Genomic DNA, 24636 nt, shown 5'->3' with positions numbered 1-24636 from the left:
TGCACCAGAGCACCAGGCCCATATCATCCCACATAAATAAATCCTAGTGTTGCGTAATAGCATGGTACATGCCTAAATTGGTAATGAAGATGCAAAGTTGCAGCATGATGCAACAGTGGGCTTCCTGTCCTCAATTTAGGAGCCACAAGGTGCAAAAACATCAGTAGTGGAAAAAGTATATATATATGTGCAGAGACCATGTATTCAGTGAGTCCCCTGCCACCCTTTTTGCACTGTCAACATGGCTCTGAGAGGTACAATCACCCTGACGGCCCTTCTCCTCTGCTTCATACTGGGCATACTTTGTCCAGCTCCAGCCGAATGTAAGTTTATTTTGTTGCATTTAACTTTTGGTCAGTTAATAATGCCAATATCACATAAAGACTCAAAGATGAAATGTTTATGATCTGGTGCCTTTGTATCTGTGTCTGTGTGTGCATTAGGTGCCCGTACAGCCTGCTGTACCAGCTACAGTACGACGCCCGTGCCCATCAAACGCATCAAGGGATACATGGAACAAACTAGCTATGAAAACTGCCGCATTGAGGCAATCATGTAAGACTCTTCCAAACCATCAAACTTTGCCTGCAACCTCTAAATTACTCATTATAATACTTGACTAGAACAATCATAGCATGCCAAATATTTGCAAGTGGATTGGTGGGGACTAACGGGGTGGATTGGATCTATTCCAAAATATTCCAAATACATTGGTAGTATTTTGTGGCGAGAAGTATTAAAGTTATTTCTGCAGATTCTTGTGGAATAAACATAAGACTTTTATTTTTAACATTTTAATGTTGTTAAATTATAAATCAAAATTTAATTAAAGTTGCAGTTGTTCTGAATCAGTCTAATCCAACAAAACCTAACCACTTTTGATTCATATTATATTTATATTATAAAACCTAAAATCCTTAAATTGAGTTATTAAAGTATTTGAGTAGAGACTCTGGCATATGATATTATTTATCATATACCAACACATATACATGCAGCACAAATGATTACGCTTACTAGTACTATGATACTCTGTGTTACTCTAATGATGTGTCTCGCTGTTATAGTTTCTACACGGTTGCAAACAGGCAGATGTGTGCCAATCCGAAAGCTGAATGGGTGAAAAAACTCCTCGAACAACTCAGGTATGACATGCTTACTCAGTTTAAAATGTCAATTAGGGGCTGCTTAGATGCTCACCTGAAGATCTGGAAAAGCATAATAAGGTTTGTTTTTGGCATATCACATGTAAGAACTACTTATTTTTTAGTGCAAAACTGAAGAACATGTCCAAGGGTGGCTCAGTTGGAGGTAAAACTTCAGTGAAGAAAACTGGAAAAGCTTCAGGTCGTGATGGAAGTGGATCTGACATCACTGCAACAGAGGCTTTCACTGCTTATTAGCAAAAACCAGGTGTCGCCTTAGACAGCTCGACGTAAAGAAATCGCCATGCAGAATTACCCAGTGTGCCTATACATTTGTTATAAAGATACTCAAGCATTTATAATCAAGTTAATGCTGAGGGCACTGTCCCTTGAAAAACTGGCAAAATGTGTAATGCCTTTGCTTTACTGTTCGCTCTTAACTTCTTCAGCCTCAGGTCTAAATTCAGTACTCCTGTATTAAGACTGTATTAAGCACAGATTTGCGACAAATGTTGTTGATTATTTGTTTATTCCCTCAATAAATTTTTACAATAACATCTGTTTTGTTTCATTCACTGCAACAAATCTGCTGCATAAACAAATGAATGAGGTAAAATATACATATATTGCATTTCAGACAAGTAAATGAATTTATTTCAGGGTAATGTAAGGTTGTTGTCTACATTTCTTTAGTCAAATTGCAACATTGTAACTAAAATCTGCCATGTCACTTTCACTGAATGGATTTTAAAGTTATTTGAGTGCCTTTAGAACTTGTTAACCAGTTTCACAAAATATTTCAGGTAACCCAACCATTCATTTGGAGAATATTTTCCAATCAATTAATGAGAGAAGACCCACAGACAAGTTAAGTTAGGAACACTTTAAGCACTTGTACTTAAGTGTTGGATGGTGAAAACTTTTCGATGAGCAATACTGACCTCTGAGCTCATGTAAATGTATGACATGGCTGTTAGGGAGGCAGTTTCCTGTGCTATTTCAGATTAACACCCCAAGAGGTTGGTGTACCAGTCATGAAAGGTGACACACTCCTTTGACTGAATATGCACTGCAGTCACTTAAAGCACCCACTAGAGGGCAGAATGAATCTGAGAATAACACCATTGTCTGCTACATCATGAGATTTTGATAGTCTCTCTACAAGGACATGTACATTTTTTGAAATGCTCTATTTTTTAAAAAAAAAATCAAGGCTCTTCTTTTTCTCAAGGTCTATGCCTCACAAACAGCGAGAAGTCAGAGGAGTTTCTATCCACAATTTCATTAAACCAGTTGTTATTAGTCATGTATTAAAGTTACTTTGCTGTGAGCTAAAAATGGCAAGTAGAATAAGAGCGATTTAAAGGAAATAATTTGACTTGTTTAATGTCTCTTCAAATGTCCGCCTCACATAAATACTAATCTAGGGTTGCATATACACCATGAAGCTAAAGAAAAAAGCTTGCATGCTTCAGGCGCACAACAGCACTCACCTGTTTTTAGTAGATTGAAAAAAATGAGACATACATGGGAAGACCTCACAGCAACATGAAAATACCCCAGGTAGAAAGGAGGAAGCATCATGCTTTGTGGTTTCTTTTGCCAGAAGCTCACTAGAAGTTCGCAGCAGGAGAATGACTGTAAAGACTGGAGTTAATCCACTACAGAACAACACTTTGAGAGATCTGACAGAGCCCAGGCTTAAATGTTTTGGAATAACCTCAAGAAAGTCACTGACGTCCTAAGAAGATGGCTGACAAGTGGTTCAGGAGGGAAGAATGATGTTAAATTGCTTACTTCTTCTATCAGCAGTGTAGCTAGTATTGCATTCAAATGTTGGGTTTGGTGTGTTCTCAACGCATTACCTCTCTGTTTTATGGATGTGTTCAGTGAAGCCAAGTAAGGGAGTTGTAACTGAGCAAAGAAAATCAGATAACAACAAGACTGTGGATACATGATGGGATCAGTCATTTCATTTATGAAAAACACCATACAAGTCTCAGCTGTATTAGGCTTGTCATGGAGATATACTGCGTGTCTCTGCAAAGAGCAAGCACATACTATAAGCGGAAATTTAAATAAAAAAGGCAAAACAGAAAAAATAAACATCACTGGTTATAAATATACAATAGAGATGAAATTAGAAAGCATTTAAAATTATTTCAAATTAAAACAAATATCTGTAGTCGTTTCTATTTGTAATAAAGAAGGATGCTCTCTATGAGCTGGAGTTGAGAGCAGTCTTCCTCCTCTGCGTGCGTGCCTGTAAAACACACATACAGTGGATAATGGTTAAAACAAGCTTGTGGTATATCTCAACAACATTATATCCAAAGAAACCAATAACTTCTCGAAACAGGAAACAGGCTGAGATAAGAAGGCATACTCACTCTAGCGCCTTGATCTTTTCATATACCCAGTCCTGTTTCCAGTGGCTGCAGACTTCCCCTTCTGTTGTCTCAAATCTGGGTGGAAAAAAGAAAAAAACTCAAACTTGAGCCCATATTTTTCACCTAGCTTACTTTCATAAACTTGCTTTTCCAACTGCATCAAAATTATAAATGTAAAAATTTTTGATCACATCTTTCTTTGATAAAATAAGGAAATAAATCTTACATCACACAGGGTGGGTTCTTCCTCTGTGATGGGATTGAGACTGACCACTTTGCTGCAGTCACTTGTCTTGATCTCTGTTTTTAGGAAACAATAAAGCTGTTCAATATTACGAACAGTCCTTGCATTATCTGACAAGTAATTACAGCCACAGCAGAGAACTGTAGTTACAACTGTAATGTAAATCATAACAATATTATGGAGTCTGATGGGAAACTTACCAGAGACCACTTCTGATGTACAGCTGTATGGCTTCTGTATAAGCTGATCAGAGGATCCTGTAGGTGGAGAAAACTGATCTTCTTGAAGCAGACTTGTAGCTTTTATCTCATGAATGGAGAAAGCAGGCCATACTGACTGGGTGAATTCCGTATTAGTTTTTTCTGTAGTGTCTGTTTACATCAGCGTGATGGACAGGATGACTTGGATGACACTGCATTTCCGTTTGACGTGATTTCAGCACTCGTGTTTGCGACTATTACTCTTATTTTGTTTTTACATGCAGGGTTCAGTTTGCTGTGGGGGATAGGGGATTTACATGGGAAAAACAAAAACATACCCCCCACCCACGTTTTTAACACAAACCACACACTGATTACGCACATCAAGTAAATAACGAAGTGACAAACTGACTGCAAAGACATTATCCTGTCCTGTAGGAGGGGAACTGTGCTGCTTCTACTGACTTGGTAAATGGGCTGGTACTTATAAAGCAGTCCATCCCCACTGCAAACAGGAAGGTGCTCAGAGCTGATCCCTGATGTAATCCCAACCCTGCTTTGAACCCATCTGTTATTCCTACTGTACACCTCACCGCTGTCTCGCTGTCCTCATCTTTTTTTTACTCCTTTTACTCACATCTTAAACATATGTAAACATCTTGAGGTGTATATGTATGTGTTTTATTTGTATCTGTTCCATTTCGAGACAGTATGTAGAATGAATGAATATATATATACACACACACACACATATATATACACATATACATATACACACACACACACACATACATACACATATATATATATATATATATATATATGTAAAATATAAAAATAAATAAACTTTAGTCTGACAAAAGCCGTTTTTTGTCAGACTTGAAATAGCTGAAATACCTTCACACTACGGAACTTCTATGACCCTTCCGTTCGACAATCTCTCCAGCATTGGAACCATCATCTGTTTTCTCTTCGGTAACCTTCAGTCACGCTCTCGGTTGATTTTTCTCTAGTCGGCACACTCATTTCCTCCATTACTGGGGCGGCAGGGCGGCTGGCTGCTTCCCAAACAACTACACATGTGCGGCTTGGCACTTGTGCTGTACGTAGCAAGTCACGTGACGTGACGCTGCGGCTGTGATTGGTTCGGCTCTGCACTACTTAATTTGGATTGGCTGTTCTTTTTTTTTTTTTTAAGAGAGCAAGGTCTATCGCAATAGTTTAATTTTTCTATCGAGAAAAAGTTATTTCGCAATACATATCGTTATTGTTCTATCGCCCAGCTCTAGTATATATGTATGTATGTATATATGTATATACATATATTTAACAATGACAAAGAAATATTTAATTTTGACACCTATCACGAATCTTAGTCTTCCCTTTTCTCTGGTACTGACAGTTATGTTTATTATAAGAAAACGGGAAGGAAAGCGGTCCTAAGGCTTTCCACCAAAAACCACAGATTCCCGAGTGTCCTCTAATCCAAATTTGGTCATTCCATCCTCCGTTACATGTCTGAACTTGCTCAGTAAGCCTTTATGATTTCAATAAGTAAGAAAGATTACGAAAGAAGAGTTGAACTAAATCTTTTTCTTTTAAAAATATGGGATGATTATCATACCTACAGCATTAATTTGCTCATATTGTAACTACAGTGTTTATACTTAAATACTTTTCTTGCAGATGGTTCCAAAAGACAAACAATTTTGCAGGTACAGCTGGCTAGTAGGAGCTGTTAAAGAGAAATAAATAGTTAGACCTAAACAATTAATAATCAGGTCAGATAAAGTTTTTTAAGACATGTTATTCTGCAATTTAAATGGTATTCTGATTATTCTGGCGTTAACTTACTGAATTAACTAGTTAATATCTCCAAAAGTTGATTCTATTCATCTGGACGTTTTGTGAGAGAAACATTTCGTCAGCTGAGACTTCTTCAGTCTCAGCTGACTGCAGGTTTCCCCAAATCTTTCCCCAAATCTTATAAACAGTACATTTGCATAATGACTGAAACCAGCCCACTGAAGGAACAATGGGCTGGGAGGTCAGTTCCTTAATCATAATTATGCAAATTCTCATGACCATTGATCAACACCACTGTGTTGTGCCATCCGCTTCACCAGAGGTTGTTTGGTTTCCCTGATGTATAAATCCTGGCAATCCTCCTGGCACTTAACAGCGTACACTATGTTACTCTGTTTGTGTCGGGGGACCCGATCCTTGGGGTGGACCAATTTTTGGCACAGCGTGTTTTGGGGTTTAAAAGCCACAGAGACCCGGTGTTTAGAAAAAATGCGTCTCAACTGTTCCGATACTCCTGACACATATGGGATCACTACAGGTTTTTGCTTGGGCAGCGGTTGTCCTTCTCTCCTGGATCGGCTGGAGCTTTCTTTAGGTGCTTTTCCAGCTTTGACAAAAGTCCAGCTGGGATAACCACATTTACTCAGGACCTTCTTGATTCCCAGCCCATTGTTCCTTCAGTGGGTTGGTTTCAGTCATTATGCAAATGTACTGTTTATAAGATTTGGGGAAACCTGCAGTCAGCTGAGACTGAAGAAGTCACTTGGATGAGTGACGAAACGTTTCTCCCACAAAACGCTACGTTCAGATGAACAGAATCAACTTCTGGAGATTTACTTTCCTGGATGATTGAGAATGCATCAAGACATAACTAGTTAATACTTTGGTCAATAAACTATAAACATAAAAAAGGGAAAAAAGAATACATTTACAACTAATAGAGCATAAACCCCTAAAATTACATCTGATATTTTTCATTAACAGTTGTTTCAGCTTTAGAACGGTTGAATTTGTCCATAAAAAGTGTCTTTCAATAAGACAGGATAGTAAGAGGCTGTGTTTTATGGAGGATTAGCAGGAATTATTGAGTCATGCATCTTACTCTCTATCAGAACATGCTCACATGCATATGACTATATATGCAGAAACACAGTGAGGATAAGCAGATAACCTTAAAAATATTCTGCAATGTTCTGCATAATTTTAAAAAGTTTAAATTTCTTCAGTATTGAACAACAGAAAAAATAGGCTTTCTTGTCCGAGGTCATTTAAGTGAAAAAAAGAAAAGAAAAAGACAGCGGCCGACAGCGCTGTAAACAACGGTAGACTGGTGGGTAATAAGCGAATGAATAATGCAGAAAACAGAGATTTGAGACGGGAAACTGTTCTTGAAGTACAGAGAGAGAGAGAGCTGTGCATGTAGTGTGATTTTAATAGTCGTGGAAGCAAAACAGCAAAACTCATGACGACATTGAGCAAATGTGAAGCGCAGTTTGCTGCTTCTTTTGCTGTTGGCTCAGTGAATTTTGGTTGGAGAGAGACAAAAACCTGCAGCTCAGAATCGAGCGCAAAAAGACGTAAACACAGAGCGGACCCGACGCATCAGAATCGGTGAGCTCCAACAGCGTGTCCGTGTACGGGCCGTCGGGTGAGAAAGCCGAGAAAGAGAAAGCCGATTCTGATGCGTCGGGTCCGCTCTGTGTTTACGTCTTTGTGTGGAGTCCGTGTACCTGCTCTCATTTGCTGTTTGGTGGTTGTTGAAATAGTTTTGTGAGCTTTAATCTGAGAATCTGGCGTTTCTGGCAAAACACAGTTATATTTAAAAGTCAATTCAGGATTTAATGAATCGATATCGCTTTATTCAAGCTACTCACCTCCCTCTTCCAACTGCACTTTCAATTGGACCACGGCCAATCAAAGAGGTCCCGCCCCTGACTATCTCTGACTGGTTTCGTCCACGATAGGGGCTTAGTATGTGTCTATTGTTGACCACACGGAAGGTTGCAGATTTTTTTTTTTTGTTACCCGAACAGTTGGTCGCACTGGTATCGACCAACTATTTTTTTTAGTCGCACCACTGATGGTCGCACTCTAGAGCCCTTATATGTATATATATATATATATATATATATATATATATATATATATGTACAGTGGCTTGCAAAAGTATTCGGCCCCCTTGAACTTTCCCACATTTTGTCACATTACAGCTACAAACATGAGTCAGTTTTATTGGAATTCCACGTGAAAGACCAATACAAAGTGGTGTACACGTGAGAAGTGGAACGAAAATCATACATGATTCCAAACATTTTTTACAAATAAATAACTGCAAAGTGGGGTGTGCGTAATTATTCAGCCCCCTTTGGTCTGAGTGCAGTCAGTTGCCCATAGACATTGCCTGATGAGTGCCAATGACTAAATAGAGTGCACCTGTGTGTAATCTAATGTCAGTACAAATACAGCTGCTCTGTGACCGCCTCAGAGGTTGTCTAAGAGAATATTGGGAGCAACAACACCATGAAGTCCAAAGAACACACCAGACAGGTCAGGGATAAAGTTATTGAGAAATTTAAAGCAGGCTTAGCCTACAAAAAGATTTCCCAAGCCTTGAACATCCCACGGAGCACTGTTCAAGCGATCATTCAGAAATGGAAGGAGTATGGCACAACTGTAAACCTACCAAGACAAGGCCGTCCACCTAAACTCACAGGCCGAACAAGGAGAGCGCTGATCAGAAATGCAGCCAAGAGGCCCATGGTGACTCTGGACGAGCTGCAGAGATCTACAGCTCAGGTGGGGGAGTCTATCCATAGGACAACTATTAGTCGTGCACTGCACAAAGTCGGCCTTTATGGAAGAGTGGCAAGAAGAAAGCCATTGTTAACAGAAAACCATAAGAAGTCCTGTTTGCAGTTTGCCACAAGCCATGTGGGGGACACAGTAAACATGTGGAAGAAGGTGCTCTGGTCAGATGAGACCAAAATGGAACTTTTTGGCCAAAATGCAAAACGCTATGTGTGGCGGAAAACTAACCCTGCACATCACTCTGAACACACCATCCCCACTGTCAAATATGGTGGTGGCAGCATCATGCTCTGGGGGTGCTTCTCTTCAGCAGGGACAGGGAAGCTGGTCAGAGTTGATGGGAAGATGGATGGAGCCAAATACAGGGCAATCTTGGAAGAAAACCTCTTGGAGTCTGCAAAAGACTTGAGACTGGGGCGGAGCTTCACCTTCCAGCAGAACAACGACCCTAAACATAAAGCCCAGCTGGCCCAGTCAAAGTCCAGATCTAAATCCAATCGAGAATCTGTGGCAAGATCTGAAAACTGCTGTTCACAAACGCTGTCCATCTAATCTGACTGAGCTGGAGCTGTTTTGCAAAGGAGAATGGGCAAGGATTTCAGTCTGTAGATGTGCAAAGCTACCCTAAAAGACTGGCAGCTGTAACTGCAGCAAAAGGTGGTTCTGCAAAGTATTGACTCAGGGGGCTGAATAATTACGCACACCCCACTTTGCAGTTATTTATTTGTAAAAAATGTTTGGAATCATGTATGATTTTCGTTCCACTTCTCACATGTACACCACTGTGTATTGGTCTTTCACGTGGAATTCCAATAAAATTGATTCATGTTTGTGGCTGTAATGTGACAAAATGTGGAAAAGTTCAAGGGGGCCGAATACTTTTGCAAGCCACTGTATGTGTGTGTGTGTGTGTGTATATATATATGTGTGTGTGTGTATATGTATGTATATGTGTGTGTGTGTGTGTGTGTGTGTGTGTGTGTGTATGTGTATGTGTGTGTATATGTGTGTGTGTGTGTGTGTGTGTATATATATATATACACACACAATCATACAATTGTGATAATAACTGACCACATTTACTTTATCACTTATGGTGCAGCCACTAAACAGGACAGGTGCAGACTGCAGTGGACTGTATGAGCAGCAGAAAAGTTGCCCTCCATCCAGGACCTCTCGAGAACCAGGAAACGGGCAGGGAAAATCATCACAGACCCCTCACACCCTGGACACATTTTTGACCTGCTGCCCTCTGGCAGACGGTATAGAAACCTGCAGACCAGGACCACCCGACATAGGAAGTTTCTTTCCCCCAACTCCCTCCTAAACAGTTGAACTGTCACACTGCTCACACTGCTAGACTGGAACTGCACCTTATGTACATTCTATGGTATTCATTTCATTTCTGTCATTCTGTATTTTATGTATATAAGACTTAGATGTAGATTCACCATCTACCGGAAACAAATTCCTTGTATGTGTTTGCACATGTACTTGGCAAACAAACGCAATTCTGATTCTGACTTAGTCTTGCTGGCCGTTAATCAATGCCCACACTGCCCCCTACAGGTAATGGAAACAAAAACTGCTGTAGGATACCATCAAACATGATCTGTGTATGTGTGATGTTCTAAATTGGATGCATGTGTCACCCTGTCCTCCTTAAAGCTTTTTGTTGCCAAACCAGGAGACCTTTCAAGGAGGGCAGGAGTTAGGCAAACCATAATGACACAAAGCTCACAACAGTCATCAATACTAAGTCAGACAAGATGATGTCTCACCTATAATCGGGTTACTTATAACAGACATCAATGTGCAGGAATAATAAAAGAAAAGTTAAAATAAATAATTTTCAAGCATTTTGTTGTTTTCTAATGAATGAATTACTTCATACTCAAACACACATAATAGGAAAAACATTTGCCATGAAAATTGCATAAATTGCTCTTTGAGGCTGGACATGAATAAGCATTTTCTGGCAAGAACATGTTTATTAATCAAGCAAAACTTTCAACACGTATTCGAGTAGTAGTCTTTTCTATAGCTGTCTCCACACTGTGTGAAAAAACGTGTGCTTCTGAAGTGTCATTGAACAAGGCTATGAATTCCTTTCAACAAAAGTGGTAGTAATGTGTTGCTGGCCTTCACACTCCTGATTTCCCACTGAAAAGGCCACTCACATAGAGCATGTGGTGCAATTAAACTCCTGTTGATTGCAAAACATTCAGAAACTCTTGTCTAAATATTGCAGAAGTTAATTTCAGGTGTTCATTTTACATCTATTAATTAACAACTTGTTGTTTTCCATATAAACTGTATGCTAGAAAGCATTTACCACTTGAAGATGCTGCAGTTGTGTTCTCCCCTTTTGGCACACTAAATAGGTCACAGTAACCAGGGGAAGGGGGCGGGGAGTTTTCACCACAAAACAATTTCAAAGTTACTGGTGATGTAAAACACCCTGACAGCTGCTTTATCCTACAATGTCATACTATTGCATGAATAAGGCTATGCCAGTCTTTTCTTCTTTTGTAGCACTGCAACACTATAAGACATTATCATGTGTAACAAATTGCATTTAGGTGTAATTATGTAGCCATACACACTGAGAGATAAAGTTGCAGCTGTGTGGTGAATTTTGCTGAAATATGAACTGAATTCATCAGTGTTATTAGGGTTGCGTAATAGCATACATGTCTAAATTGTAACCAAGGTGCACAATCTGCAGTATTGGTTGCCGTGATACAACACTGGGCTTCCTGTCCCCAGTTTAGGAGCCACAGGCTACAAAAAAAAGCATCGGTAGTGCAGTGACTCTACATATATATGTGCAGAGGTCATCTCAGTGAATGCTCTGCCACGTTTGCATTTTGTATTGTCAACATGGCTCCAAGAGCTATGGTCACCCTGATGTCCCTTCTCCTGTTTCATACTGGGCATGCTAAGTTCAGCTCTGCCTGCCTTTAAGTTTATTTTGTCACAATTAACTTTTGGTCAGTCAATAATGCCAATATGATTGATGTTTATGATGTCCTGTGGGTGCATGTGTGTGTGCATCAGATGCCCACATGAGCAAAGCACGCTTTACAAGCTACAAGCTGAAGTCAGAGCTTTTCAACTGTATCAAAGGATACAAAGTCCAATATAGTGATAACTACCATATTGAGGCAATCATGTAATACTCTCTCTTCCAAGCCATCCAACTTTGCCTGCAACCTCTAAGTTTCACTCTATAATATTTGAACATAATGGTCATAGTATGTTACTGTGATTATGTGTCTCGCTGTTATAGTTTCTACACGGTTGCAAACAAGCAGGTGTGTGCAAATCTGAAAGCTGAGTGGGTGAGGGAAACTCTGGAAATACTCCAGTATGAGATGCTGACTCACATTTAAATATCAATTAGATGTTGCTTAAGATCTGTGCAGGCATGATCAGTCTGAATAAAAAGCGTTCCGTTTTTGGGATATCACCTGGAAGAACTACTTTTTTTTTAGTTTAAAACTGGTCATGTCCAAGGGTGGCTCAGATGGAGGTAAAACATCAGTGAAGAAAACTGGAAACGCTTCAGTTGGTGATGGACGTGGATATTTTTTTCTGTATAAAAGAGGCTTTCCTTAACGGCAATTTACAAAAAACAGACTAAAAAATTTCTGTTTCCAAATCTTAGTCTAAAAGAATCTCAAGCTTGTGCCATCAAGTTAACGCTGAGGATATTATCTCTTGAAACTGACTGACAAACTGTGCTTTACCTTATCTTTTACTTTATCCTTTAACTTCTTCAGTCTCAGACTTAGTACTCAGTATCAAAACTGAGAAGAACAGATTTAAACAAATGATGGTGCTTATTTGATCAGTCTGTCAATAAATGTTTATATGAACATCTGTTTTGTTTTATTCATAGCAATGAATTTGCTGCGTAACCAAATTATTCTCCTAAAATATACCAACTGCATTTCTCACAAATATATGAATTTATTTCACAGCAGTGAAACTCTACTGTCTATTTAATCAAACAATACTCTATCACCATAATGTAAATTTAAAAAAGAAAATCATGTAAAGTGCAATATCCTTAGTTTAGATGGAAACGCAGTCATCGATTTAGGGAATATTTTCCAGTCAATGAGTGACAGGAGATCCATAAATGAGGCAAGGACAGCTTTTACAACAGGGCAATAGCCCTAATCAATGCAAATAGCTGACCTGACTGGCTGACCTACCTGGACTTCTTTGGGGGGGAGGTAACAACGGTAAAAACAGTAACAATAATAATATTTATATTTATAACAAGGAGCAATAACAATTAATGTGCAATAATAACAGTGTGCAATTCAAATACACTTATTCTTCTTTTTTATTACTAAGTTAATATACTGTGTTGTGTTGTTTGTGTTGTTTGTGTTGCGTTGTGATGTGTCGTATCGTGTCGTGTTGTGTTATATGTAGTGCCGACGTAGGACAGTTTTCCAATTTCATTGTACTATTGTACTATGTATGACTGTGCAATGACAATAAAGAGTTATCTTATCTTAGATGATGTGTACTTTACTTGTATGATACTGCATGAGCACATTGTGTACACCTGAAAGGGTTCATCTGACAAGGTAAGTCCCTCAATGAGACACTTGTTCGACTGATAGAACATGGCTATCAATCAAAGCACCCACTAGATGGCAGAATTATTCATTAAAACAACATACCTTAGTCAGGTACATCGTACACCTTGGTAGTCATTACAATATGTTTAAGGTGCATAAAACATTTTGAAATGATCTGCTTCTATGTATCAATTTAAGTTAATCTATTTATGCTAATCAAACAGTAATAGTTATATAGTTGTTGTTTATCTCTGTCTCTCGGTGTATCAGGAGGCGTGGGGGGACTATAAGCACTAAGAGCTTTGATATTAATGTAATAAATAATTCCTGATTACTAATATGAACAGTGACATGCTCACATATTTGGTGTCTTCTCAATGAATGTGTTCAATAAAGAGCTTAGATTTAGACAAGATTACATTTTATAGATAATTAATACAAAACCGGATAATTGGCGAGAATAACAAAAAGACTGTGGACAGATGACAGGATCAGTCCTTTTATTTATAACAAACACCATATCTCATCATGTCTCATCATAAAGATGTGTTTCAGCACAGAGCAAACGACTGTCATAGGCAGAAAATCAGAAAGAAAAAGAGACAACAGAAAAAATAAATACCGCCAATTATAAATATCAAATACAGATAACATTAGAAAGCATTTTAAATTATTTAAGATTAAAACAAACGTTTCTAGCTGTTTAGAGTGACGAAGGATGCTCTCTATGGGCTGGAAGTTGTAGTAGTGGTAGTAGTAGTGGTAGTGGCAGTAGTTTTGAGAGCAGTCTTCCTTGCTCTGCGTGCTTGCCTGTAAAATACACACACGGTGGATAATGGTTAAAACAAGCTTGTGGTATACCTCAGCAACATTATGTGCAAAGAAACCAATAACTTCTCGAAACAGGAAACAGGCTGAGATAAGGAGGCATACTCACTCTAGCTCCTTGATCTTTTCATATACCCAGTCCTGTTTCCAGTGGCTGCAGACTTCCCCTTCTGTTGTCTCAAATCTGGGTGGAGAAAAGAAAAAAACTCAAACTTGAGCCCATATTTTTCACTCGGCTTACTTTGATAAACTTGCTTTTCCAAGAAAATGTTTTAATCATGTCTTTCTTTGATAAAACAGGGAGATAAATCTTACATGACAGCGTTGACACAGGGTGGGTTCTTCTTCTGCATCCTGTAGCCAATGATTGGAGCTGTGATGGGATTGAGACTGATCACTTTGCAGCAGTCACTTGTCTTGGTCTCTGTTTTTAGGAAACAAAAACAGAATTTCAAACACATTTCTTTACAAGTAATGACAGCCATAGCAGAAGACTGTAGAATTAAAACTATAGTATAAATATAAGAACAATATTGCGGAGGAGTCTGACAGGAAACTTACCAGCGACTGCGGCCACTATCAGAACCCCGACGAGAAAGGCCTGGCATGCGAGTCTTCTGATGCACAGCTGCATGGTTATCGCGTAAGATCTTTCTGAGGTTCTTTGCAGCAGGTGACCTGTAGATCTTGCAGATGAAGTCTGACTCCCTGCAGCAGACCTCTGGCTTTTATCCCATTGAAAGAGGAAGCAGGCCATACTGGCCGGATGAATTGTGTCTTCGGGTTTTCTACAGTATCCATTTGCATCAGGGTGGGGGACAGGACGACTCGGGTGACACTGAGACTCTCATTTCCTTTTTTTAAATAAATTTCATCACTACTTTCGCACAGGAGTTAAGAAATCATGTTCATGACATTTTATTTTACTTTTTTTAATATTACCTTTAATAAGTAAATAATAAAGTGATGTGCATTGCAAATATTATATAACACACACCTGAAGCAATCAGTGATAATTATTCTGGTCCTATATTAAACCACACTTGGTCCACTTAAAGGACACTTGGTAATCTTTGTTTATTATGCTTGATTTCCTAGTATTACAGGCTTTGTAGTGTATTAAACTGCAGTTAAAAACATGAAGTAAAGTATATAAACTGACTTTGTTTTGCTCATCTGTATGTGTCTGCTGAGCAACACTCCACAGTAATAGTGTTAACAAGGTAAGCAAGAACGCAGTATGGATAAATTGGGCATTTGCATTTAGATAACTGTTATCTTTAACCTGAAATTAAAGTTGACAGATTTTAATCTTTGTCTAATAATCAGGTATTAATAAGATTTTAGTTAAATCTGCTGATTTAAGCAATTACACGTCATATCATGAACGCCACTTGACACAATGTCTATCTTCCTTTTTATCTTCCCTCTTTTTTTTTCTGATGCTGACAGCAATTACAAGTACAAGGAAAAGGGAAGGAAGCATTTCCTAAGGGTTCCACCACAAACCACCGATTTCCGAGCATCCTCCATCCAAATTTGGTCATTCCGTCATCTCTAAGTAAAGTTACATGTCTGAACTTGTTCAATGATCCTTCAAGATTTAACCAAGTAGGAAAAGTTAAAAAAAAAAAATACAAACCTACAACTATATTTTTTCTTATAAAATGATAATAACATATTCAAATTGGAGCATTTATTTACTTTTATTTTAAATACCAAGTTTGTAGTTAAAAGCTTTTTTTGCAAGCAAAAGAAGAATGAATGAACCTTCTCGCCGTAGCTTTTATTAATATTAAATAATACGTTGGATATTTTAAATGTTACATTTTAATTTGAAATTTCTGTTCATTAAAGATTACCTGTCTTAAAAGGGAAGTAAGAGGTCTGTGGCCACTACATAGGCAAATCTGGTCAAATCTCTAACCATAAATTCATGGCAAAGACTTCACCCAAAGTTAAGCACTTATTTACCTTGTGAATTAATATAAAATTGTGCTGATTGTAAACAGGCTATATTTAATAACTTTTCTAACTATGTAAGTCAGTTGACAATGGCAGGCTTTGACCTGTGGTTCGTGTGTAAGAAACAAAGATCAAACCACTAGTCTTTCAATTAGGAGATTATTTGTGAAAAAAGAATTAGGATTGTAGTATTTGTTATGTTTTGTATTTCAGAAACATTCATTAGAATCTGATATTCAGATATCACTGAGTCTAATCTGCTCAGGGAACCACTGTCATTGTTATAAATGAAACAACTGCTTTCAAATACAGGTTTTTATCATTTCACAGAAGCTCCTCTTGTCTGCACTTCCTAACTTTCAGTTACCCCCAATTCACTTTAATCTCACCAAGCTGTCATTGTAATGTAGCCTTTATTACACAAGGACTTTAAGATTGCTGGCTAATGTTCTCACTGTTTAAGGCTCAATAGATCACCGGCCCATCGCAGACCTAAAACAGAGAGACAGACAACTACATTTAGAACAATTTAGACTCACCAGTTGACCCAACAAGCATGTCTTTGGACTGTGGGCAAAACCAGAGCAACCACAAGAAACACACAAAGATGGAAGAAGAAATGGCAAACTTCATACAGAAAGGCCCATCTGACTAATATGACACAAAGTACTAACCACTGCACCACTGTGTGGCCTGAACATATTAAACATATAACCATATCACTAACAAGAATATTGTGAGGTATTTTTAATGAAATGAATAAATGCAATGGTCTCAGTCTTAAGATAAGATAAGATAAGATAAGATAAGATAAGATAAGATAAGATAAGATAACCTTTATTAGTCCCACACGTGGGAAATTTGTTTTGTCACAGCAGGAAGTGGACAGTGCAAAAGTTATGAAGAAAAATTAGAATAAAATAAGAATAAATACAGTACACAACTGTACAGAATAGAATAAAATAAAATACTATATACAGTAGAATAAAATAGAATAAAATATACAATAAGATAAAAATAGAATACAAATGCTATATACAACTGAGTAAAAATACAGCGATGCCAGAAAAGATTATTGCACATTAGTCTTATTGCACATGTGTGGATGTGTGTGTTTGATCAGTCTTGAGTTATCCTCTACAGACATAGCTGTATAAATGGTTTAAAATGCTAAAAGATATTTCCCCATTTAACTTTAACATTTAAAGTGAAATATTATGAGATCTCAAACAGCACAAAATGCGCAGCTTGTCGTCCCTCTTTTACCAACATCTATGAACGGGTAAGGAAGCGCTCTCTTCATTTACTGAGATTAGTAGCAGACTTTTGAGATTAAGAGTTACTAAATATGTGAAAGGTTTTTGGCTCTGTAACATGCTTTACAGCACAATGACATCAATTCACAGTAATGTCAGCTGATGGGGTACTGCTGGATCTGGTCATTTTTAATAATGATAAAAATACTTGTCAAAGGAAAGCAGAAATGATAACTCATAATGAGGAAGGAAGCATGACCATAAGAAACTGCACACTTTCTTTGTGATTTGAAAAAGAGAGAATTTATCCAACACCACAGTTCCCAATCTAACAATGAAATCCACTATTTCATTATAGGTGTCATTGCATGTGATAAATCAGGAATCCAGCCAGACTGCTATGTGCTGTACCATATCTTTACAGGCTCCAACTTTTGTTGGAGCTTAAAACTTTTGTTTTAGGTTAATCATAAGGAAGCAGCCCTTGAGTGGAGTTGAGTCACCACTGACATTTCCAGAGATTTAAAAGAAACAGGAAGGACCACGGTGCACTGGCAACTTCACAACCACACAGTCCTTGAGATGCACTTGCCACAGCTGCTGAAAAATGCACAGAGAACCCTGACTTCCAGAGATTACTGTGTGGACAATGTTACAAAGACACTGTAAGGCAGCACTCCGCAACTTTTTTTGCGCCACGGACCGGTGTATGTCTGACAATATTTTCATGGAGCGGCCTTTAAGGTGTCGCGGATAAATACAACATGTGCCTTACAGCAGCGATTGGGGACCGCTGCTGTAAGGCACATAAAATTGGGGGCAGCTACACAATTATTCAAAATCTGCTTTATCAGTCCCGAAACTAACAGCACCACGTGGCACCTCATCCCACATGTGTTTCACAAGTATCTGTCGGTGAATTTACCAGCAGCATTGTAGACGGGTGGCATGACTCCCCACTCCTTGCATAGAGTGGACTGATATTATGGCAGGAAATGTCACAAATGTGTGTTTAGCCAAAAAACAAAAAGTACTTCGATAATAATTCTCATGTAAGATCAAATACACTGTGTTCAACTTCGGGGATTTCAGTTTGTCCTAAATAATAAACCACATTCTGGAATGGTGGCCACAGACCATTACTCTCTCCTTATCCCTCCTGAGTGACGTTGTGCTTGATGCTAGTGTCCCTCTCACTACTGGTAGTATGAGATGGCATCGGCAACAGCACAAGCAAACCAGCTCCTTCAGGATGGCCTGTCCATATGTGCCATTTACAGAGGTGGCAAAAGTACAATCTTTCTTTACTTAAGTACAAGGTCAGACACCTGTGTTTAGAAAAGCTCCAGTAAAAGTTGAAGTACTGAAGCAATTCTTTACTCAAGTAAAAGTGAAAAAGTACAGGCTCTGAAATGTACTCAAAGTAAGAAAGTAAAAATGAGCTCCTTGAAGGACAATTCTACTAATCATTTTTGCAAAAAGGTAACTGAACCTTGTGCTATATAATATACAACATAACATTTATAACATAATATAAAACAATATTAGTACAGGAGAATGCAAATATTATTCAAATCTAAATTTGAATTCTCGCGAAAGCTTCAATCTGTTATGTAGGTTAGTGTAGGTGCTGTAATCAGCTAACCTGCTGCTATATGTGGATATACACAGCTGATTTCAACAAGATCTCAGCAGATTCACAGCTATTATGGCCGATGTCCATTCCCTACACTGCCACTATACTGTTTATACTATCTTTATACTAGACAGTATACACTTGGTATAAAGTTGGAATTCAGTGACTGAACCTTAGCATCATCAGCTTAAATGCAAATTCATCCCTGCTTGATGCTTGATGTAACCTAAATCTGACCACAGTTTATTCTGGACAAAACTACTCCGTATTTTCATGTAACATTTGAATAACACAAAGTTAGTATTAGTGTTAGCTTAGTTTTGATTTGCAGGACCTTTCACAAAATGAAAATACATAACTTAAAACCCATCGTATATAAATACAATATGTGATTATAATTATGACATCACATGTAACCTTTAAATCTGCAGTTTATCACTGAGTAGCCCTTACCTTTAAATCTAATCTCTCTTCTTCCTCTCCTGTCCTGCCTGTCTTCCTACATCTTCCTCCACCTCTGAGTGACGTTATCTCAGTCTTTTCTCTCCCTGTGAAATATAGCCAGCAACACACTGTACGACAAACTGCACGCAAACAGTTTGTGTGTTTGCTGATTTGAAAATACCTGCCACCTAAAAATAAAAAAAAACCTCACTTCCTTAATGCTTCCTCCTCTTCTGTAGCGCTAGCTGGAGTCTGAAGTACCACAAACACAGCATACGGACACACCTGCTGTACTTCCGGTTTAAATCCCCCCCCACCCGTATAAATGCTTTGGAAGATCCTGAAGTAGCGAGTCTGTTTTGAAAATGCAAGGAGGAGAAAAGATATTACAGACATTGGTTTAAAAATGTTGGGAGTAAAAGTAACACTATTTGTATTTGGTTACGTCCCATCTCTGGCTACTTAGTCAGCAATGCACACAGGTGTCAGCTTCAGAAATCAAAGTTCATGTAAGCTTTGTTGCCCCATTTTGGTTATTTCTCTCTACTAGTGCATCTATAACATATATTTCAACAGCAGTCAAAATATAGCTAACAATGTGAAGAACATGAGTCACTGACATTCTATTTGTTTCCCCCAGCCATCTGTGTCTATTTTTATAGACATTAACAAATACTTGCGGTGGCAGAATGTAAGAGGTGAGAGTAATGTGTGCTAGCACAGCTGCAGTAATCTCACTGACACAGAATCAAACAGAAAGCAATTTGTCACTAAACGCACAACTACAATGATTCTAAAATGCACTTTAATGTAGGTTCTTCATGAGGGATCTCTTACATATTATTAAATGGTTGTTTGTTTTAATGTAATATATGCCATATATGCCATCACAAGAAGGTTTGCTCTGTCTTACAGCAGAGTCTCAAGTGTATGGAGCTGATCCCAGGATATGTGCCACTACACAGGGAGAACTGAACAGGACTAAAGGAGACCACCAACACAGCAGGCGTACCTGTATCTGCTCCTTTTTGCAAGACAGAACAGAAGCTGCCAAACTGTCCAAAACAAACTATATGAGCTTGGTGTGAAGTTCCAGTGATGTTTAGTGCCTACTTGCCATGCAGCTTGATTGGCAGAGAATGACATAAATGGCAGTTCTGCCAATGAGGCTATTCCCCCGACCCCAAGTGGTTGGACTATTTCAGTCATCCAACCCCAATTATAAATTAGGGTTATAATAATAATAATAGCTAGAACTTAAGGAGAAAACGTCTGATTGAAAATGTCAAGAAAAACATTGATTCCTTAAAACAAACCTAGTAAAGCAAGTGTTCTAAGATCCTTGAGGTGTGAATATTTTAACTACTACAACAGCAGAAAAATTACCTCCAGCCACCGGTGATGAGTAATGCAGGGATTGGATTTAGTTAATACTGTAAATTTCTCAGAGTGCTAGTGGGGAAAGTATGCAAGCAGTGTAGGTGTATGCTTTCAGTGTTGCTGGTTTTTAAAAGGCTTGTACTTAAGACTACAATTCTGATAGGCAATGCTAATTCTTGTCTTCGTCTCACTTGTGCTTCGTAGCCTTGAATGCAGTTCTCAAAGTAAGGTTAATCTGAATATTTGCATGCATGAGGAACTAGCTTGTTCGTGTTCATGTCGACTCTGTTGATTATAAGTTTGATTTCAGATTATAGTAATGATGAATACAACATTACAGTCTTGTGTCTCTACTTTAAGGTGTGTCAAGTTGTTGTGAAAAAACCTCAAATATCCAAATCCATCAAGTATCCATGGTTCTTTTTGTGTTATACCAATTAAACAAATACCTATGTGTTCTTTAAAGTATAATAAGTAAAACACACATGGCTAAATTATAAAAAAATATATATTATGAAACACATATGTACCACTAAATTGTTAGAAATGAAAAAAAATGTTTTTGCCTGTAACTCTTTAAAGCCTGACTCATGAAATAACTACCAGAAATCCAAAAATTTTGAAACAGGTGAGGGAGGGAACAGGTGTACAGAACTGTTTAATGAGGGAGACCTGTCTTATGTCTTTGGCAGTGAGAAGGAGCACTCACTGGGAGTGACGGAGTGGCTGCATCCGAGGCTGGTGCCGGAAACCGCAGGAGGAAAAGAGTGTATTTTTCAATAAAGCACAGTTACAAGCACAACCCAGACCTGTGTGTATGTCGGTCCTGTGTCACAGTATCAAATATGATACATGAGGCATTAAGGGGTTAAACATTATGAACAACTGTTAAATAATTGCTTTATGATCTGTCACTGCAATAGGTAATATTTAGGAGTGGGAATCAGAGAGTACATACAGTAGGAGATACATCATAATACAATGCTATCATGAGATGTACACAAATGATAAAGATCTCTACCATAATACACTGTTTTGGCAATGTACAATATACTGCAGGACAATAATCTAACACATCAGTGAGTTTATATATTCACACTATCCATTCACACACACATTCACACACTGGTGATGGCAAGCTACATTGTAGCCACAGCCGCCCTGACAGGGCGCACTGACAGAGGCGAGGCTGCCGGACACTGGTGCCACCGGGCCCTCTGACCACCAGCAGTAGGCAACGGGTGAAGTGTCTTGCCCAAGGACACAACGACCAAAACTGTTCAAGCCGGGGCTCAAACCGGCAACCTTCCGATTACAAGGCGAACTCCCAACTCTTGAGCCACGATCGCTTCCTAATATAAATTAGGAAGCAGCTGTTTCAAGCAGAGCCTTGCATATTTCTGGCCCTTTGTAATGCTTTTTAATACAACAGAATGAATGAAGTTAAAGTGAAAGTAGGGCGTGAACAGTTCCTCAGTATGCCAAAGCATTCCTGTTTCAACTTTTCTTTCACTTCTACACAGATTTGAGTTTGTGTGTGTGTGTGTCTTTAGTCAACAGTGTACACAAGTGTCTCAGATTCACAAATTAAAGTTCATGTAATCTACTTTGCCTCATTTTGGTTATTTCTCTATACTGTTGCATCTTCAACACATCATAACATCTGTCAAAATATTGCAAACCATCTTTGATGGTCTAAAGTTTAGACCATCTAAAATGGCTAGATTGTTGCTAAGCTTAGTCCAAAGTGTAACAACATACCATTTAGTTGCCATTTTGAAATTCTGCAGAAAATTAGTCACTGGCACCCTGTTTGTTGCCCTGAGCTGGCTGTATGTCAGTGGTTTCCTATCTACATTAATAAATCCCTGCGGTATTTCATGTGTGCTAGCACAGCTGCACTGACCTCACTGACACAGAATCAGACAGAAACCCTTTTCACCAAACTCAGACCCAAAAAGGCTCTAAAATGCTAATTAGTACATGTATTTAATGTAGTTTCTTCATGAGTGATGTATCCTGTGATGTGAGAACGAAAGCTTTGATTTCAATTTTCTTCAATAAAAATGTAACATTTTTGCTTTTTTATAAATGATTTGATTTTTGGAAGGTTTTCTTGTAGAGTAACGCCCTCTTAACATTGCACAGGTAATCGCCAACCAACACCGGACATTTGTTAAATGTTCTTTAGGTCGGCGGGCCCCAAACTTTTTTGCGCCACGGACCGGTTTATGTCCGACAATATTTTCACAGACCGGCCTTTAAGGTGTCGCGGATAAATACAGCGGTCGGGGACCGCTGCTTTAGGTTACAAAGAGGTGTACAAGTTCGAGTTCATATTACATTGCTTACATTGCCACACTAACAGCACCACCATCTTTCTGACCTAGGGTAGACTGAAGCATCAAATGGTCACTGGAGCATGTTAAGTAGGGACCAATGTGCCAGAAAAGCAAAAAAAAAAAAAAATTTGTGCAACTTTGTTTATCAGCAAAGAATACAAAATCCAGCTAAAATTCATTTTCCAGTTGCACATTAAATTATATATCTTTCTATTTCATTCTTATTTAACATAAACTATGTTTAAATTAGAAAACACAGCTATGGTTCAACAGGCCATCAGTGTGTAAGCTAACAGCAGCATAAAAAACATTTACAATTTATCTATTCAAATCACAACATTTTACATTTGGATGCAAACATTTAGATCTCTTTATATGTCGTAAATGTCAGTCAGACATTTTGGGTACCTTGCATCTTGACCTCTGCTGGTTTTCTTTCCTTCTCCTCACAGATATCTTCAAGTGCCAACGCCCTCCCGTGGATAGCTTGGAAAAATGCAACAATTCCTTATATTCCTTAACCACTCTGTATGATTGGTAGGTCTAACCCTTGTAAATATACAAGGGTCTCCATACATTCATGAGGATGTTAACTCTTTAGTTTAGTGTTAGTATCACCTTAATTAAAAAAGTCTTTCTCTTTTTGTGAAAGAATGACTGCTCTCATGTCTCCCTGATGCCAGGTGTGGGATTTTGTGACCTGCTGTAGTGATGTTACCACTTCATAACATTTATTCATATCTTCTCCAACCATGACTGCCGAACTGCACAACAGCCATGACACAACAGAGCTAAATATAACTCCTCCTATGCTCTTCCAGAAGAATAGATGACCTTAAACCATATAGGTTAAAGTGGGATGATGTAACATTTCCAGCATCACTGCATGAGTGTGGATTTAAGTATAACCTCACATATACTCTTAAATGCCATGACACCGACACAGGGAAATGTATTTCTGCAGTGTGGTTGCAGAAATGAGTACATCGGCACTGAGCGCACAGAGAGACGCTCACCTCAAAAACCTAACAGTAGAAAGCTTCCGTGCTAGAAAGCGAGAGGAATTCACCATAACATATGCAGTTACATTAAAGTCCTTATTTCCACATCATTTTCCAGATTCTTTTGCGTTTAACAAAGTACTTATATATTTCACCAGCTTCTTTGTCACTTGATGATGGAAATATAACTATGTGGAGGAGTCAACAAATCACTTTTTTAATTAAAAATGAAAGAAACAAAGAGGAATCGCATCATATCCACTTGCCATAGTTGTTAAGATGGTGTTCTAAGATCTTCATGTTGTAGCTACAGGTATTTTCCATATAATTTTCATTATGAGAATAAATTATAATGATCGTTACAGACCACATTCAACTGCAGTGGAAAATGCCTTAACACCCTCAGACCACCGTTGATGAGAGTGGAGAAACAAAGTGCAACACTGGTGAGCTGTTGTGGGAGGAAATTGTTCTACTACTTTCCAGCCGTGTGCGTATCTGTGGGTGCCTCACACCTTGCTGCAAGCGGAATAACTGAATGCTGAATGTGTCGGTGGTCTTTAAAAGGGCTTGCAGAGCAGTGCAAAAGT

General features: G+C 38.4%; 1 protein-coding gene across 1 annotated transcript; it reads left to right on the top strand.

Annotated features, from left to right (window-relative positions):
* Positions 1-220: 220 nt before the first annotated feature.
* LOC134617456 (C-C motif chemokine 20-like) lies at positions 221-1649 on the top strand. The gene is made up of 4 exons (XM_063462703.1): positions 221-323; positions 444-555; positions 1068-1145; positions 1271-1649. Exons 1-4 carry the CDS (start codon positions 242-244, stop codon positions 1401-1403), a joined length of 405 nt encoding a protein of 134 aa, XP_063318773.1. The 5' UTR covers positions 221-241; the 3' UTR covers positions 1404-1649.
* The last annotated feature ends 22987 nt before the right edge of the window (positions 1650-24636 follow it).

This window comes from Pelmatolapia mariae, linkage group LG18, assembly GCF_036321145.2.
Source record: "Pelmatolapia mariae isolate MD_Pm_ZW linkage group LG18, Pm_UMD_F_2, whole genome shotgun sequence".
NCBI classification, from domain to species: Eukaryota; Metazoa; Chordata; class Actinopteri; order Cichliformes; family Cichlidae; genus Pelmatolapia; species Pelmatolapia mariae.
This window is presented reverse-complemented; position numbering and strand designations above follow the sequence as displayed.

Excerpts from the sequence above, each read along its gene's own strand:
- LOC134617456 (XM_063462703.1), top strand. The coding sequence starts at position 242 with ATGGCTCTGAGAGGTACAATCACCCTGACGGCCCTTCTCCTCTGCTTC. Across the intron at positions 324-443 it reads TTGTCCAGCTCCAGCCGAAT|GTGCCCGTACAGCCTGCTGT; the intron begins GTAAGTTTATTT and ends TGTGTGCATTAG. Across the intron at positions 556-1,067 it reads TGCCGCATTGAGGCAATCAT|TTTCTACACGGTTGCAAACA; the intron begins GTAAGACTCTTC and ends TCGCTGTTATAG.